The sequence below is a fragment of the Phragmites australis genome, chromosome 15 (genome assembly GCF_958298935.1).
Source record: "Phragmites australis chromosome 15, lpPhrAust1.1, whole genome shotgun sequence".
Taxonomy (NCBI): domain Eukaryota; kingdom Viridiplantae; phylum Streptophyta; class Magnoliopsida; order Poales; family Poaceae; genus Phragmites; species Phragmites australis.
In genome coordinates, this window is record NC_084935.1 from 15,849,198 (window position 1) to 15,867,525 (window position 18,328).

Here is an 18,328-nt window from a genome sequence, read left to right on the forward strand (position 1 = left end):
CCGTCGGTATACACCTCGCCAACTTCTTCTCGCCACCCATCTCGGTCACCTTTCTCGGCTGGTCTACTCGCTGGCTCGGATCTGGCTCTCTCCGCCGTCCCTGCCCCTCTGCCCATCCCGGTTTGGCTCTGCCCCCATCGTATTTGCCTCCCAGACCGACGCGCCCGAGCCTGACGCGTCTCTCCTTACCGCCCAAAACGTCACTCTTGGTCGCCCGTGCGTTGCCGACTGCTCGAGCCCGACACGCCACTCCGGATCCTGCGTCGTCGAACTCGCGGTGACCTGCGCCGTTTAGTGAGTCCGCTGCCCGCCCTCCTCCAGCCCTGCTCCCCAATCTGGTTTTCGCCCCGAAAACATCACTCTCGGTCGCCCGCGTGTTGCCGACTGCTCGAGCCCGACACGCCACTCCGGATCCTGCGTCGTCGAACTCGCGGTGACCTGCGCCGTTTAGCGAGTCCGCTGCCCGCCCTCCTCCAGCCCTGCTCCCCAATCTGGTTTTCGCCCCGAATCGGTCGCCTGGCTTCGATCCGCCTCGGCCGAGTCTAGGAGTCGACGAGTCAACGAACCGACTTGTAACTAGTAGGTAAAAATAAAGAAAAAAAGGACCCCAAAAAAGAGAAATTGTAGTAGCATGCCGCTTCTTTTGCGTTCTTGCTATTGATTGCTGCTTTTCTTTTGCGCTCTCGCCGTTGCTTGTCGCTATTTGTTTGTGCGCTTTCTGCTTCTTTTGCGCTCTCGCCGTCGACTGCCGCTCCCCTTTATGCTCTCGCCGTCGTTCGTCACTTCCTCATGATATCGTCGAGCACCGTTTCCGTTCCTTGCATATTGTAACCAGTACATGTATATATACTGGCCCATGACCTTTACGGAATACAAGTTGTTATTCCTAACAATTCCAATGCTTTGTTCGACCCCTCTATATATTTGATGTTATGTTCTTATATTCCCCATTTATGGAAAAAAGTTGGGTAACATTATTGACTTGTAGAATGTAGGCTAGTTCCACATCCAAAGTATGACATAAAATAAAAATGCTGATTTTTATTGTGTTGTACAACATTCCAGTCTCAAAATGATACTACTCTTTTTTCATTGTGATAAATGTAGAATCACATTCGTATACTGGAATCGACTCCTGAAAATAGAGCTGCATTGCTTTTGGGCCTTGACTACCTCATTGAAATTTCATTTGTTGATGACACAGAGGTTTTTAAGGTATGAAACAAGGCTAAATTCTGGGATGCATAAAGTATTGTGTAAGATTATATTATACTGTTGGTTGTTGATAAACAGGTCTGCTTGGACTATTGGAATCTGTTTGTTTTAGAACTATTTGAAACGTACAACCAAGTGGGGCGGTTGCTGGGAGCTCAGGTTCTTTTAATTTTAATATTGCTTATTTATCTATACAAGAAATGCCATATTTTTATTGTCTTCTTGCTTTGAGATGTGAGTAGATCTTGATAATATGATTTGATCATTTGTTTTCCTTTCAGCAGCACTTAGTGACATATGTCATAACCAGATACCCATGCTGTTATTGCATTGTGTTTGAGTGTTCCTTCAGTTGCTTCTGATTTTTTAATGTTATGTCAGGTTTTGGTTGTTTTGCTATGTAAAGGACGCATAGCACATACATGCCACTAACTTGGCAGCTCTATACCAATATATATTCAATTTGGGGCCATCTGTGACATGTATGTGGTTACTAGTGTAATATCCTTGTACATATATAAGCTCCTTCCGTTTCAGAATATAAGTATAATCCTACCATATGTAGAAACAATTGAGGTACAAAATTGGAAAAGAAACAACAAGTCTATCCTTGTCAAATGACTGTTCCTGGTACTCAATTTGTTCTACTTAAAAGTAAGGGTAACATGTGGAAGAATGTAATAAAGAACATCTGATATCATACATTGTTGAACAGCTACTCCCAAGAAAATAATTATAGACGAATGAAGTAATTGTTAATATAAAGTGGCACATTAATGTCTCTCCAACTCCACTTACACGCCTCATGTCGCTAAGTTGTAAAATTGTTTTAGTAAATGGGGTGCAACTTGAAATGCTACTATTACTATAGAAGTATAGCAGAGTTTTTGAAAATTTTGATTACGATCTGGAATAAACTAAACTCTCTATTGATCTTTTGTAAATGGTATATTTTTCCTTCTTTTAAACAGTAGCTTTGTTAATAACCTCCTTGTATGTTTGGTGCATTATAGTTCTTTCTTATTTCATGAAATTCTATTTACCTTATTTCAAATCTTTTATCACATGCACAAACTGCTGGTTCAGAGGATTCCTGGAACTGATGATGCTACGCTTATAGCTGTTCAACAGAGGAGACAACTTTATGCAGGTTCCCTTTCAAAGTTACGAACGTTAATGATCTGTCGGATGGCGAAGCCAGAGGAGGTTTTGATTGTTGAAGATGAGAACGGAAATATTGTACGAGAAACGCTGAAAGATAATGATGTCCTTGTTCAGTACAAGGTTAGTAAAAGGATTAGTTGGCGATTCATCACTGTATTTTAGGGATATTTATTAACTTCGTATTGGTGTCATTTGCTGTTTTATTCTAGATCATGAGGGAAACATTGATATACTTGTCGCATCTTGATCATGAAGATACAGAGCAGCAGGTATGTCTTACTTATGGGGCTTTTTAAACTTTCAATCCATAAAATCTAATTCAGCTTTATTAGGATGCTTACTAACTTGTCTGATTATGCTATTCCCGTTTGATACTGGATTTCTGGGTTAGGTTTAAGGTAAAGCGTACATAAACAAGAGAAATAATTGGCCTCGTTTGGGACAAAGGATTTTTCAAAGGAAATGCATAGTATTCTCAATTCTACAGGAATGAGCACTATTTGCCCATTTGGAGCATAGGATGGCCAAATGAATTTCATAGGATAGATTCATTTTGCTTTGATTTTGGAGGAATTCCACAGGAAGCTAAACATCCACTCCAACCTCATTTTCTCTCTTGCTCACGTAGGAATGAGACAACATTTCCTGTGCCCTTCCAGATACTCCCTCAACTTTCCTGTGTTTTCACCTGGATTCCTATCATATTCCTGTTGTTTTTTTCCAACTCTCGTGTTTCTTGTCCTGCATTCCATGCGATACCTTGGATATAGAAAAATGCTGAGTGTTATGCTTGCTGAGTTGTTATTATTTGTTGATTTGGAAGTCCTATTTTATCTTCTTAGTAATCTTTTTGTCACAAAAGTACTACTTTTTGGTACCTTCCAATATATGGTATTTTACTTTCTTTGTATAATTGGTACAGGACTATCTTCTTCATTTGTTAACTTACTGTGAAGTACCTTCAATTTTCAGATGTTAAAGAAATTAAGCAAGCAACTAAATGGAGAAGACTGGAGCTGGAATAACCTAAATACTCTATGTTGGGCTATTGGGTCCATTTCTGGTTCTATGGTGGAGGAGCAGGTTTGTTGACTCTGTTATTCATTAGTGTCAGATCTTGATTTCATATTATAATGGAGCAAATACCCACAACTGTTTCGTAGTCGTGGCTTCCTCTCATTGGTGGACATAGGGGCAGTGGCGGGATCCTCCAGTACAGTAGCACCCCAAACAACTTGAAATGTAAAAAAAAAAAAAACCCCCTCAATAAGTATAATCCTTTTTCTATTGGACTTGTCGTTACATGCAAACAACTAAGATCTTTAGGACTTACAGTTAAGTTTGTAATCCCTTCACTTGCACAACAAGGTCTCCTCTGAAAATGTAAGGATGGGTTGGTCCATAGAGGCAGAGAGGACATACATAATTATTGTAGCATGATGCCATTCCTCATATTTCTATTAACAATGTGACATCTGGTCATGATGAGTGGCACAGTCATAGACCAACTCATTTCATTCGTCAAGCCAAACAAGAGGAGGGATAAGTTAATTGTAGGGGCCCAGGACTGATTCCTCAAACCTATCACCCTTTACATAGAGTCATAGACCAATATTGACTATTTTTCTAAAATAACTGTTTGATATAAAACATGTAAGAGGGGCCAAAAGCTTATCAGCTGTGTACAGTTTTGGGTGTTTGTCAGCGATTGAAAACCATATAGCTGCTGCCTGCTAAGCCACATACTAAGAAATGGAATTGCCCCTCGGGTCTCCCTCTCTTTCACACAAAACAACAACAACAACAATAAAGCCTTTGTCCCAAGCAAGTTGGGATAGACTAGAGATGAAACCCACATGATCTAACTAAAAAAATGATGAAAAAATAATAATGATAATAAAGGTACTAGTAATAGTAAAAAAAAAAAGTATTAACGGTATAACTCCCACGCGTTTCTATCCGTATATAGTTCTTTGGGGATATTCTATTTTTTTAAGTCTCACTTTACAGACTCCTCTCATGTTAGATTTGGTCAACCTCTGCCTCTTTTCACAATATCAGCGCACCTTAGTATCCTGCTATGCACAGGTGACTCTGGATGCCTCCGTTGGATATGTTCAAACCATCTCAACTGATGTTGGATAAATTTTTCTTCAATTGGCACTACCCCTACCCTATCATGTATATCATTATTTCGGATCCGATCCTTCCTTACATGGCCACAAATCCATTGCAACATATGCACCTCCGCTATACTTAACTGTTGGACATGTCGCCTTTTAGTTGGCCAACATTCGGCGCCATACATCACGGGTCGAATCACTGTCCTATAGAACTCACCTTTCAGTTTTTGTGGCACCCTCTTGTCACAGAGGATGCCAGAAGCTTGGTGCCATTTCGTCCACACATGTCGAATTTACCATTTTTGCATCAACAGTGGGAAACGCTTCAGTTTGTGGCAAGATTGACCATACTTTGATTCGGGGTCTGCCACTTCCTCAGATTTACAATTTCCTGTATTCATAGTGTAACGTTAACATCAGTGCCTGTACCTACATTTAAATATATGCCTGTTAAATCTGCTGCAGGAAAACAGGTTCTTGGTTTTGGTTATTCGTGATTTGTTAAACCTTTGTGAGTTCACTAAAGGGAAAGACAACAAAGCTGTGATTGCAAGTAATATTATGTAAGTATTGCTTACTTTGTATTTTGTCATGCATTATTCTAATTGGGATGGGATACACAATAATCAGTATGCTGCTGTTCTTCCTTCCATAATTAGGTATGTTGTGGGGCAATACCCAAGGTTTCTAAGGGCGCATTGGAAGTTTTTAAAAACAGTGGTCAACAAATTATTTGAGTTCATGCATGAGATGCATCCTGGAGTTCAGGTTACAAATTTCTGGTTGTTAAGTTGGTTCTGCAGCTTGTTTGAATGTTTATGTTCCTTGTCCCTATTACCTCCTCTTATTTTAGCAAGTAGGTCTGCTAATCTTTTATCAAATTCTGCTGTATATCTGGCACCAAGGATGTTTGCTAGCTATCTTATTCTGCTGTATATTTTGAACATTTATTTCTTCCTGTGAAGAGCTCATTCGAAGTAATATGGAAGCTAATGCATGTTCTGCTTTGCAGGATATGGCATGCGACACTTTCCTGAAAATTGTTCAGAAATGCAAACGCAAGTTTGTGACACTACAGGTAAATTTGGTATTGTTGAATGATATCTATGCAGATGGCAGTACCAAGTCTCTGGGAATCTAGCTTTGCTATCATTCTCTTAAAATCATGCTCAGAATGCTGTCTTCAACTTGGGTTGCTTTGAGCTAAAAGATTTATGTGACTTGGGTTGCTTTGTGCTGAAGCTTCATGAGCTGAAGTATCGAACTTGGGTTGTTTTGGGCGAAAGCTTCATGAGCTGAAGTGGACTACGCCACTATCTTGTGTTCTGGCTAAAGTCAATATTTCTTTTAGGGAGTCCCAATATTAAAAATTAGAATAATTTGTGATCCAAAGGGTCAGGAACCATGGATAGGTGAAGTTAGCTTCTGGCATCCTCTGTGAAAGGGTAGCACTGTTGTTGTAGTTCACTAAAGAATGTTGTCCTGCATTTGTGATGTGCCTCTGACCAATACCATGATTTCCTTCCAAGTTAATCTCATCATTATGGTCCAACCCCCACTAAATGTCTCCTATTTTCAAAGCTTCATGAAGTATGACTTCATGAGTGTTAGGAATAGCAACTTGTATTCCCTGGAGGCCCTATGCCAGTATATATACACATGTACATGTGATAATATGCAAAGAACTCCTTATAGTCTGGAGATATTAGACAAAGCATTATATATATCTAACACATCCTCTCAAACTCATGGGAGATCAACCACATTGAGTTTGGAGAGATAGAGATAGAACCTGTGTTGAGGTATACTTTGTGCCTTTGTGAAGAAATCAGGCAATTGAAGCTCGAAAAGAACATACTGAAGAGCAATCATCTCATCCTCTACTCGTGTCCGTCTGTAAGAAGCATCAACACAAAAATGGTTGGTGAGTTAATGCTTCACTAGGTCCCGAGCAATATTGATAGTACCTGTACTGTCTGAGTAAAGAAGAGTAGGTGCAGGAGAAAGAAACACTAAAATTCTCAAGTAACCACCGTAACTAACTGAGCTCTGCTGTCAATAATGCTATGGCTCGCAACTCAGCCTCTGCACTAGAACGAGAAACCACGGTTAATACAAACAGAATTCTGACGACGACCACTCTAGGGCTTGAGTTTAATACAAACATAATTCTTGCCATTAATGACCAGTTCACCCCTAATTTAGCAGTAGAGGACTTAGTTGGGAATTTTGTTCCCTGTTGTTACGAAACAGATAATTCTCCCCATTAATGACCATGCCTAAACCTCTTTTCTTGATTGGTACAAGTAATTAGTAATAATAACAGAAGATTTTTTTATCTCAAGCTTTCTACAGTGGGTTGGGGCCTATTTTTATACCATTGTACTATCAAATGCTCAAGAAATTAGCTCAGTCCCTAGGGCTCAAGTTTAAGGGGTGACTGCGCAATCACCCTTTCAACTCAGGCTAGACTTCTTCCAGCTGAGAGGGAGTCTCTCATCGGCAGATTAGTTTGGAAACTTTAGGCTTATTTCTATTATAACCAAAGCAATTCTCCAGCACCACTTTAAATAGGCCGTCCGTAAGAGACTAAGTAATTGATCCAATCTGTAACAAACTAATCTTAGCTAATAACCTCAAGCTATTCTTCTTAACTAATTAAGATAGAAGTCTTATCTCCCAAGCTGTCTGAGTTGTTGGAGCTGTGGTCCTCCCGCATGAGTAGGTGCGGTCCACAAAGGCATCCGTAACATCTGGACTGGAGTTGTAACTTAAAGAAGTCTGAACTGATCTTGTTATTGATGAGATACTGTTGGATTCTGGATTTCTACATCAAGTACATGTAATATATATAATTATTTTTTTTCGAACAACGCAGGAGAGCTGTGTTTTTTAATTAAGAAGGAAAAGAAGCAGTCCAAATACAAAGGCCTAGAGGCCAACAGAATGAAGGAACCAAAAAGGAGAAAATAAAAGAAATAAAACAAGAACACAAAAGGCATCTGGCTGAAATGAAGCAATGCACCCTAGGCCGATCATAACTCTCCCAGCCTCTTAGCGCCGGCTAGGATCCACAACCTGCCTTCTTCCTCAATCTCTCGCAACATCGTTTCTACTCTCTGTGAAGCCCCATTAAATATGCAATCGTTATGATGTTTCCAAAGCCACCACACGCAATAATGATCAAGGAGTTGAGGCCTTTCCAACTCCCTATGCTAGCTCTTCTCTGGGCCTTACGCCACCAATATGAGAAAATCAAATCCCTGCCATTAGGTGCAATCCACTGCAGATCCACCCTAGCAAGCAGGCGAGCCACACTTCACGGGTGACGACACGATCAAAGCAAATGCTGGATCGTCTCATCCTCCTTGTCACAAAGAGGGCATTTTGCCGAGTGGGGCATCCCATGCCGGGCAAGGCGATCAACAGTCCAACAACGATTGAGGATTGCCAACCATACAAAGAATTTACATCGATGTGGCACCCAAGATTTCCACAGTCTCTTCCAACGTTCAAACCGGATGGCACCAGTGAAGAATGAGAGAGATGCAAATTTGGTAGAGAAACAACCAGAGGTGGAATTTTGCCAAATATGTCGATCGGCCACACCCCCGAGCTGTACGCTTTCTAGAGCATCCCAAACCTGCAAATACTGCATCAGTGCCTCCCTTCTGATATCTCTCACCCAACATAGATCATGTAGCGCGTCCGACACCGTCCGAGAGCGAGTGCGCTTCGGCACCGCTTGGAACAGAGCCGACTCAATATCATGAATGGACTGACCAAGTAGCCACCAGTCAGTCCAAAAGAGCGTCGAAGCTCCATCGCCAACGAGTAAGATAATAGAGATACTGAATAAAGCTCTCGAGTTTTCATGTACCTGCAGATCAAGACCAGCCATGGACGATCTAGCTTAATTTTTCGGAGCCATAACCAATGCATCCTTAATGCCCACCCAAGAACATGTAAATCGTGGATACCAAGGCCAACAAGATCCAAGGGTCGGCACACTTTCGAGCGGGAAACCAAACAATTCCCCTTATCGGCCTGCTTACTTCCTTTCCACAGAAATCCTTGACATATCTTGTCGATTAGTTTGATGGCCCACTTGGGAATATCCAAAGCGATGAGATGGTAAATGGGGACAGCGGTGAGCATTGCCCTAACTAGAATAGAACGACCCGCCTTTGTTATGAGAGATGCCTTCCACCCTGGAAGGTAATCAACAATTTATCAATCAAGGATAGCAGATCAACCATGGTGAGTTTCTTAAGGGAGAGGGGAAGTCCCAAATATTTTGTAGGGAAAGAATCAACCTCACAAGGCACTGCCGCTGTGATCTCCTTAATATGGTGCTCCTGACATTGAATAGGCAGCACTGAGGACTTTTGCACATTGGTTTTGAGGCCTGATGCTAATCCGAAATGCTCTAGGGTATCCAAGACAAGGTTCAGCTCCTCACACGGCCTGAGAAAAAGAGCCACATCCTCCGCATATAATGAAAACGATGTTTGATGGACGAATCACGAGCGGGCTCAAGAAACCCTCCTGTTCAGCTTTGACAATAATGGCATTTAGGACATCCATCACAATGGTAAATAGCATCGAGGATAAAGGGTCTCCTTGCCGGAGACCTCTACCATGGTGAATTACTTCCCCCGGCTCCCCATTCATCAAGACTTGAATATTAGAAGAGGAGAGGAGTGCACAAACCAAATTACACCATCGTCGACCAAAGCCCAAATGTGAGAGAACTTCCAGAAGGAAAGGCCAATAGACCGAATCAAAAGCCTTCGAAATGTCTAGCTTGAGCGTGATTGTAGGCTTCTTCTGTCGATGCAAGAATTTAGCCGTCTGTTGGACAAGTAAGAAATTGTCCTGAATTCACCAGCCTCGGACGAAGGCACTTTGATTAGGCAACACAATGGAAGCAAGGGGAGCCGGTTTGCCATCAACTTAGCAACAAGTTTCGTGAAACTATGAATTAAGCTGATGGGTCTGTAGTCTTTCACCAAGATCTTCTTTTATCCCCCCGCTGCAAGGAAGAGATTGCTCTCATAAGGTCTTCTCTTATAATACTCCAGCAAGAACGATAAAAATTTCCTGTATAACCATCGGCTCCTGGCGCTTTATCCAAAGGGAGGTCCTGAATAGTGGCCTAAACTTCCTCCTCTGTAAAAGGATCATCCAAAGAGGAGAGATCATGGGCCGGCTGAAAGGGGTGTCAAGGTTCAAAGTAGATGTCCGAGTTTCAGTCATACCGAGCAGCCCCTCATAGCACTTAAGCACGGCTTGGTGTTTATCCTCCTGCGAGGTGATGATCTGGTCTCTGTTTGCAGCTTGGGTATAAAGCTTTTCTGCTTCCTGTACCACGCATGGAAATGGAAGGAGGAGGTATCCGCATCCCCCTCCTTGAGCCAGGAAACCCGGGAGCATAATCGGGCAATAGTACGCTCAAGAGACGCGAGACCATGATAGTGCAGTTTCAGTTTGCGCCTCAACCAGGCCTCTTCCTCTAAGAGCACACGGGAATCCTGTGCAATCTCAAGATGGTGGAGCACTTCCTTCGCAAGCTGCAGCTGGATCTTAACACAACCAACCTTCCAGCTCTAAGATTGCAAGCACCTGATGAGACATTTAAGTTTAAAGGAAAAACATTCCAGTGGCCCAGAAGCATTAACAGGAGCAGACCATGATGCAGCCACGACCTCAAGAAAGCCATCCATTTTCGTCCAAAAACTTTCAAAATGAAAACGGGGCTTCCCATTGACATTATCTTTGAGTCCAAGAGCTAAAGGGCAGTGATCAGAAGTACCCGTGGCCAGACTTTGCAACAGGCTATCTGGACAGATGAGTTCCCAATCAAGTACAGAAAACTCGATCAAGCCGCACAAGTGTAGGCAAGTGCGAGACATTTTTACTTGTGGCGAAAATAACGTTTGGTGTTTCATGATCATTATGGGCACATGCACACTGGTTGCCATTTATCTTTTTGGATGATTGTTTTGGTATGGAACTCATGCGCATGAGTATCTCTAAGTGTTGTGTGGTTGTTACCATCTATCTTTACATTTATTCATGGCTATCCAGGTGGGTGAGAATGAACCATTTGTTTCCGAGCTGTTGTCCAAGCTTCCTACTACAATAGCAGATCTTGAGCCTCATCAGATCCACACATTCTATGAATCGGTATGCTGTTGAATTGAACACTTTTGCAGTGGGTCAATGCAGGATATATCTCATGTTTTCATTACCTTATTCAGGTTGGTCAGATGATTCAGGCCGAATCTGATAATACTAAGAGGGAGGAGTATCTCAAGCGATTGATGAGCCTGCCCTATCAGGTTTCACACTCTTATCTTTGTCATCCGGTTTCATTATGATTTTTACGTAGGATTCTAGTTGTAACATTGTTGTCTTCTAATCTTGCAGAAATGGGCTGAGATAATTGGGGAGGCAGGCCGAAGTGTTGATATCTTGAAAAACGAAGATGTTATCAGATCCGTTCTTAACATCTTACAGGTAATATAGTCAAGGCTCGTAGCTGCTGATTGGCTATTTATATTTTAAGTTTCCAGTGCTTATTTTATCTACATTTCTAAAAGGCAGCTGCTTGGTGCCACCCTGCCGCTTGCCTAGTGCTTGGCACATTTTAGAACTTTTATCTAAATTATACTGAGACAGTTTTTCATTAGACTTAATGCTCAAATCATAATATTTTTGATCCAATCTTAGATTGCTTGCATAAACTATTTTATTAGAACCATAACCTAGTGCCATTTTAGTACCCACCCTGGTGACATGCTTCTTTTTCTCTGATGCATTTATTAAAAGCAATAGAGTATGCTTCTAATAAAATAAATGTATCGGAGAAAAAGAAGCATGTCATTTTTAAATTTGCTCAGGTCATTTTCTGTTTGGCCTTATCCTTCATTTTCTTGGATTTCGTTTATTACTCTGGTTCTAATTGGATATGTTTTTTTTTTGTGTTTGCAGACGAACACCAGTGTTTCTTGCTCACTTGGGCCGTATTTTTTCCCACAAATTTCAGTAATCTTCTTGGACATGTTGACGGTGTATAGGTATTTTACTTGGAGTTTATTGAAGATCTTGTTATGTAGTTATTTTCTTATATTGAAATTGCTCCAGGTATGCTTTTAGTCTAGGTGAACCAGTTCCAAATTTGGTTTATCTGTTTTATGTTACACATTTGCTAGTAGTGTCATTTGCTTTATTTTATGTATATCGGTAGGAATAACAATTTGTATTCCTTAGAGGCCATGTGCTATTATATATACATGTACATGTGGCAATATACAAAGGAGCCCTTATAACACGGGAATATACATAAAGGTAATATATAGAACCTGTGCTGAACTGTACTATGTACTTTTGTGAAGAAATCAACCAACTCAAGTTCTGAAGGAACATACTGAAGAGCAATAATCTCATCATGTACCTGTCCGTGTGTAAGAAACATCAACACTAATATGCTTAGTGAGCTCATGCTTCATCAGATCTCGAGCAATACTGATAGCACTTGTATTGTCTGAGTAAAGAGTAGGTCCAGGAGACGAAACACCAAAATCCTTCTCAAGCATCGTAACTGAGCTCTACTGTCAACAATGCTATGGCTCGCAACTCAATTTCTGCATTTGAACGAGAAACCGCAGTCTATTTTTTAGTCTTCCAAGCAATGAGAGAACAACTCACCTTTGTCCCAAGTAAGTTGGGGTAAGTTACAGATAAAACTCACAATATCCAACTAAAAAGATGATGAGAAAACAATAATGATATTAAAGGTACCAGTAATGGTAAAAAATAAAAGTAATAACGATATGTCTAAGTTATAGTCCTGCCACATGGATCGTTAACTTCCACATGTTTCTATTCATGGATAGTTCTTTGGGGTTAATTTATTCATAGAAGTCTCTTTTCAGACTCATCCCATGTTAGGTTTGATCAATCCTTACTTCTCTTCATATTATCAACGCGTCTCAGTATCCTACTATGCATAGGAATGAGAGAACCAACAAGAAAAACATAGTAGGTAGAAAGAGACTAATGATCAGAAGGATTACTAGCCCAAGTAGCGTTAGAATAAGCACAAAGTTGTAAAGAGTCGAAACATGGAAAGAAGTGACGAAGAGATATAGTCCTACAAAGATAGTGCGGAACACGCAGAAGATAGTGGAGCTGAGTGGGAGTAGAAACAAACTGACTGAGGATGTGCATTGCATGAGAAATGTTTGTTGGGGAACGGGCAAGCTATTCTAGTCTAATTTTTTTTTCTACCGTATTCACCTAGGATATCATGCTAGTAGGAGATCATAGATCGTTACCGCTCGACGCACAGTGTAGCGGAAGAAGAGTTGTTGTAGATCGACCTAACGTCGTGCGCGTCAAACTCCTCGAGCAGTATCTCGATCAGATTCGCGACCAGCCCCGTGCAGGTGGTCACGCTTCTTGATCTACTCCGAGCAGGTGGTCGTGCTACTCGACCAATTCCAAATAGGTGGTTGTGCTCCTCGACCAACTCCCAGCAGGTGGTTGTTCTCTTCGACCAAGGTTGGTGACCAATCCCGAACACATCGCGTTCAACTCGACGAGAAGATCAGCGCCACAATATTAGTAGCACCTCTACGGTATCCACACGTATTGTTCAGAAACACTGAGTGCTGATGTGATAGCATCGCACGCGTAGCTAGGGTTTTGGTAGATTGTGTGGAAGGCTGCGGCTAGGGTTTTGGTAGATTGTGTGGAAGGCTGCGGCTAGGGCTCTCACGTTGGAAGCCCTTTAGAACTCTAACTTCTTATGGATTACAATCCAATCAAAACTCATATACTAATCCAATTCGCATATTTTGTTGCAACCCATTAGGTGTGACCCGTTAGGTTCATGTACAAATAGCAACGACTCGCAAACTCTTTTCAAACCGAAATCAATGGTGGTCCCTAGCAGGACATGTTGACTCCCGAGTATACAGAAAAGATCATATCGACTGAACTTTGATATGCACATGCACCGATCTCTTCGCCTCACGATACCAGTCAAGCTTAAGGCGAGATACGTGTCACCCTTGTGATAACTCAACCATTCACTCGATCAAGTAGTGGATTCATTATGATTAACTCTTTAATCATATTGGAATGGCTATGCACTTTCTCAATCCAACTACCTTGAGGAGCTTAGAGATAATCTCTCCTGTTATCAAGGAGAGGCAAATTTTATCTTGATCGCTCATATTCCACAACATGTTTCATGATAAACTCGAAAATTACCTTTATGACTATCCACTTACGGAATAGCGTTTGACAGCCTCAAAGTATACCACTACACATTCTGGGAATCAATGACGATCTTAGGACTAGGATCCTGCAGGTACATCATTTGAGATAACTGATGGCACATCATAAATAACAATCTCAGTAGTATCTCAAGGTGGGTCTATCTGACATCATGTTCTCTAACATAATGTCCACATTATTGATCTAGTATCTCTGTACCTATGATTCATGGTCATCAATCAATACATGTGCTAGTTTTATGTATCATCACAATGATATGCGACCAATGATCGACTAAGAATAACATTATGATATAAACAAAGAGTTTCATGAACAAGTCACATACTTGTCAATCAAAATAAACGATAGTCATTATTGGAATAACACATTATTCGGTAGTACACGAACATAGACGTGTGATACAATCTTCTCTATGATTGCCTCTAGGGCATATCATCTTGAATATCCAACTTGCACTAGAGTCAATCATGTAAGTATCTAATACCCATAGCTCTCATGTGCGTCTCATGCTTCGCCCGCAGGAGTGGCTTTGTCAATGGATCAGAAATATTCAAATCCGTGTCCACCTTGCATATCTTCACGTCATCCTGATCTAAAATATTTCGAATAAGGTGATAGCGCCGCAGTATGTGCTTGGACTTCTGATGCGATCTAGGTTCTTTGGCTTGCGTAATAGCTCCACTATTGTCACAATAGAGATCCATTGGACTAGAAGCACTAGGCACCACACCTAACCTAGAAGCAAACTTTCTGATCCAAACAACCTCTTTTGCAGCTTCAGAAGCTATAATATACTCGGCCTCCGTCGTGGAATCGGTCACCGTTTCTTGCTTGGAACTCTTCCAACTCATTGCTCTTTCATTGAGGCAAAACACAAAACCAGATTACGATCTCGAATCGTTCTTGTCGGTTTGGAAGCTAGTATCGGTGTAACTATTTACAACGAGCACTTACTCACCTCCGTAGACTAGGAACATATCCATAGCTCTTCTCAAGTACTTGAGGATATTCTTTACTGTTACTCAATAAGTTTCACCAGGGTTTGATTGGTATCTACTCGTAATATTTAGAGTATATGAGACATTTGGGTGTGTACAAAGCATGGCATACATGATGGATCTGATAGTGGAAGCATACGGGATCGCACTCATCTTCTCGAGCTCATCAGTGGTCGAAGGACACAGACTCTTGCTGAGAGTGATGGCATGTGATATTGGCAAGAAATCTTTCTTGAAATTCTGCATATTGAACCTTTTTAATACCTTGTCGATGTATGTACTTTGGTTTAATCCGATCAGCTTTCTCGACCTATCTCTATAGATTTTTATGCCTAATATGTATGCTACCTTTCCTAGATCTTTTATTGAAAAACTCTTACGCAACGTAGATTTGATGGCTTTAAGCATCGGAATATCATTCCCGATTAATAATACATCATGTACGTATAAAACCAGAAACATAAGTGCGCTCTCACTAGCCTTTTTGTAAACACAAGACTCTTCTTTATTCTTGATGAAACCAAATCCTTTTACCACTTCATCAAAACGAAGATTCCAACTTTGAGAAGCTTCGTAGCATTTTCCAGATCGACATAATCTTCAGGCTGTATCATGTACAGATCCTCATTTAGCTTTGACATTCATCTACCATATCTCAGTCATAATATGCGGCAATTGCTAGGATGATCCGGATAGACTTTAGCCTTGCGATGGGCGAAAATGTTTCATCATAATCAACACCTTGAATACGCCTAAAACTTTTTGCCACCAATCGTGCCGTATAGATGTGAACATTTCCGTCAACGTCTATCTTTTTCTTAAAAACTCATTTGCAATTTCATCAACCAAGTTTCAAACTTGATTATCGTGCATGGATTCTATCTCGGATCTCATGGCTCCAAACCATTTCTCAGAGTCCGGTCCCATCACCGCTTCCGAGTAAGTCTTAGGTTCATTATTGTCTAACAATAATATATCGTGCTGCTCTGTTGTTAGGAACATAAATCTCTCAGGTGCACTATTGATCCTTTCCAACCGTTGTGGGACTGGTGTTTCTACAACACGTTCTGTAACATCTAATTGTGGTTTAGTATGAGCTGAAACACTTTCTGATGGTTCCCAAATCTCTTCGAGTTGCACCGTGCTCTTACTGATATTCCTTGAGAGAAACTTTCTTCAGAAAAACACCGTTTCAGGAGATAAACACTTTGACCTCTTCCCGGTTATAAAAGTAATATCCTTTGATTTCCCTAGGATACCTCACAAAGAAGTTTTTATCTGATTTGGGAGTGAGTTTATCTAACGTTATACGTTTTACATAGGCCTCACAACCCCAGATTTTAAAGGAAAGACAACCCGGGACGCTTCTCGGTCCATATCTCATATGATGTTTTCTCTACAGCTTTAGATGCAATCCTATTTAAAATGAACGTAACAGTTTCTAGAGCGTATCTCAGAAAGATAATGGAAGATCAGATTGGCTCATCATGAATCAGATCTTGTCTAACAAAGTCCAGTTCTTCCATTCGGACACTCCATTCCGTTGAGGCGTCTCCGGTGGAGTTAACTGTGGAACAATTCCACATTGCTTTAGATGATCACCAAATTCATGGCTCAAATATTCACCTCCACGATCAGATCGCAGAAATTTAATTGTTTTGCCAAGTTGATTTGTGCTTCATCCTAAAACTCCTTGAACTTTTCAAAGGACTCAGACTTGTGCTTTATTAGGTAGATGTAACCATATGTACTAAAGTCATCGGTAAAAGTAACAAAGTACTGAAAACCACATCTAGCGATAGAGCTCATTGGTCCACATACATCAGTATGTACAACTCACTCGACCTCTCTCCTTGACCGGCGAAAGGCGCCTTAGTCATCTTGCTAGCGAAACAAAATTCGCATGTGTCAAATGATTCAAAATCAAATGAATCAAGAAGACCATCATTATGGAACCTCTGTATGTGTTTCTCATTTATATGACCTAAGCGATAATGCCAAATAAAAGTGGGATTTAAATCATTAAGCCAAAGCTTCTTCGTAGTAATGTTATAGACATAGACATCCTTAAGATCTAGAATATATAATCCATTCATCAATGGACAATTACCATAGAGCATACCATTTAAATAAATCGAACAACACTTATTCTTTATTTTGAAATCATATCCATCTTCTTCCAAACATGAAGAAGAGATAATATTTTTGCTCAAGGCAGGAATGTAATAACACTTATTTAATTCCAAATCTAATCCTGAGGGTAGCGATAGGGAATAAACTCCGACGGCCAACACAACAACTTTTGCACCATTACCGACACAAGCATCCATCTCACTTCTTGCACACTTCCTAGTTCTTTTCAGTCCCTGCAACGATTTGCAAGTATGAATCATCGATATGGTATCAAATACCTACGAATCATTAGGACGAGTAGCAAGATTAATTTTAATAACATTTATACCTGAAGTGGAAGTCTTACTTCCCTTCTTCTTCTTGAGCTCTTCCAAATCTTACAGTTCCTCCGCCAATTGCCAGGCTTGGCAGTGGTGGCAAGCATCAGAAGCAGCAGCGTTAACCTTGGACTTTCCAATAGGTTTAGGCTTTTAGCTTGAGATCTCATCTGACGCTTTAGACATAGCCTTACGTTTTCTCTTCTTGCTATCTTTCGGAACCATCATCACATGACTAGAGTTTTTCTTAATGCTTTCCTCAGTAGTCTTAAGAATCCTATGCAATTTAGCTATACTCTTCTCCATGCTATTTATATGAAAATTCAAAATGACATGCGACCAGGGATCGACTAAGAATAACATTTTGATATAAACAAAGAGTTTCATGAATAAGTCACATACTTGCCAATCAAATTAAACAATAGTCATTCTTGGAATAACACATTATTCGGTAGTACATGAACATAGACGTGTGATATAATCATCTCTATGATTGCCTCTAGAGTATATCACCTTCAATGTCAGGACGAGTGACACCAAGGTAAACAAGGCTCCTAACAAGATAACGGTAGCTGGTGGGATCCGCAAGAGGCCCATTATCAGTGGCCCGAATCCCTCAATTGTAGAAGAAACCTCAATCCTAAGAACGTAACGAAGAGGATCAATATCAAACATAAGAAGCTGCTCATTAAAATGATCCTTCACAATGACAATATATTCAGAATCATCTCTGATAATGATTATATCATTGACATACAAGAGAAGAGTCCGGTCACGAGACGAAGTCTAAACAAAGCGCATGATCATGAGCACTAGCAGAAAAATCAGTAGCAATGATCGCAGAAGAAAAACGCTCAAATTAAGCTTGAGGGGCTTGCTTAAGAATATATAGAGAGCAATGGAGACGACAAATCATGCCCTCAGGAACATAATACCTTGGCGGTGGGTGCATGTAGACCTCACGTAGCTCACCATTAAGAAAGGTATTCTTGATATCAAGCTGGGAGATTCATCACTGACGCATAGAGGTAACAACAAAAAAGTGTGCGAACTGTAGTCATGTGAGCCA

At 40.8% G+C, this 18,328-nt stretch overlaps 1 protein-coding gene across 1 annotated transcript in view; it reads left to right on the forward strand.

The window, feature by feature from the left end:
• LOC133892650 (protein EXPORTIN 1A-like) overlaps window positions 1–18,328 on the forward strand; it is a 29,601-nt gene that overhangs the window by 7,712 nt on the left and 3,561 nt on the right. Inside the window, exons 12-23 of the mRNA XM_062333544.1 lie at window positions 1,108–1,215; window positions 1,294–1,374; window positions 2,302–2,499; window positions 2,589–2,648; window positions 3,352–3,462; window positions 4,968–5,065; window positions 5,162–5,270; window positions 5,515–5,580; window positions 10,593–10,691; window positions 10,766–10,846; window positions 10,935–11,024; window positions 11,499–11,584. Coding sequence (XP_062189528.1) covers window positions 1,108–1,215; window positions 1,294–1,374; window positions 2,302–2,499; window positions 2,589–2,648; window positions 3,352–3,462; window positions 4,968–5,065; window positions 5,162–5,270; window positions 5,515–5,580; window positions 10,593–10,691; window positions 10,766–10,846; window positions 10,935–11,024; window positions 11,499–11,584 — 1,187 coding nt within the window. The remainder of the gene's footprint in view (window positions 1–1,107; window positions 1,216–1,293; window positions 1,375–2,301; window positions 2,500–2,588; window positions 2,649–3,351; window positions 3,463–4,967; window positions 5,066–5,161; window positions 5,271–5,514; window positions 5,581–10,592; window positions 10,692–10,765; window positions 10,847–10,934; window positions 11,025–11,498; window positions 11,585–18,328) is intronic.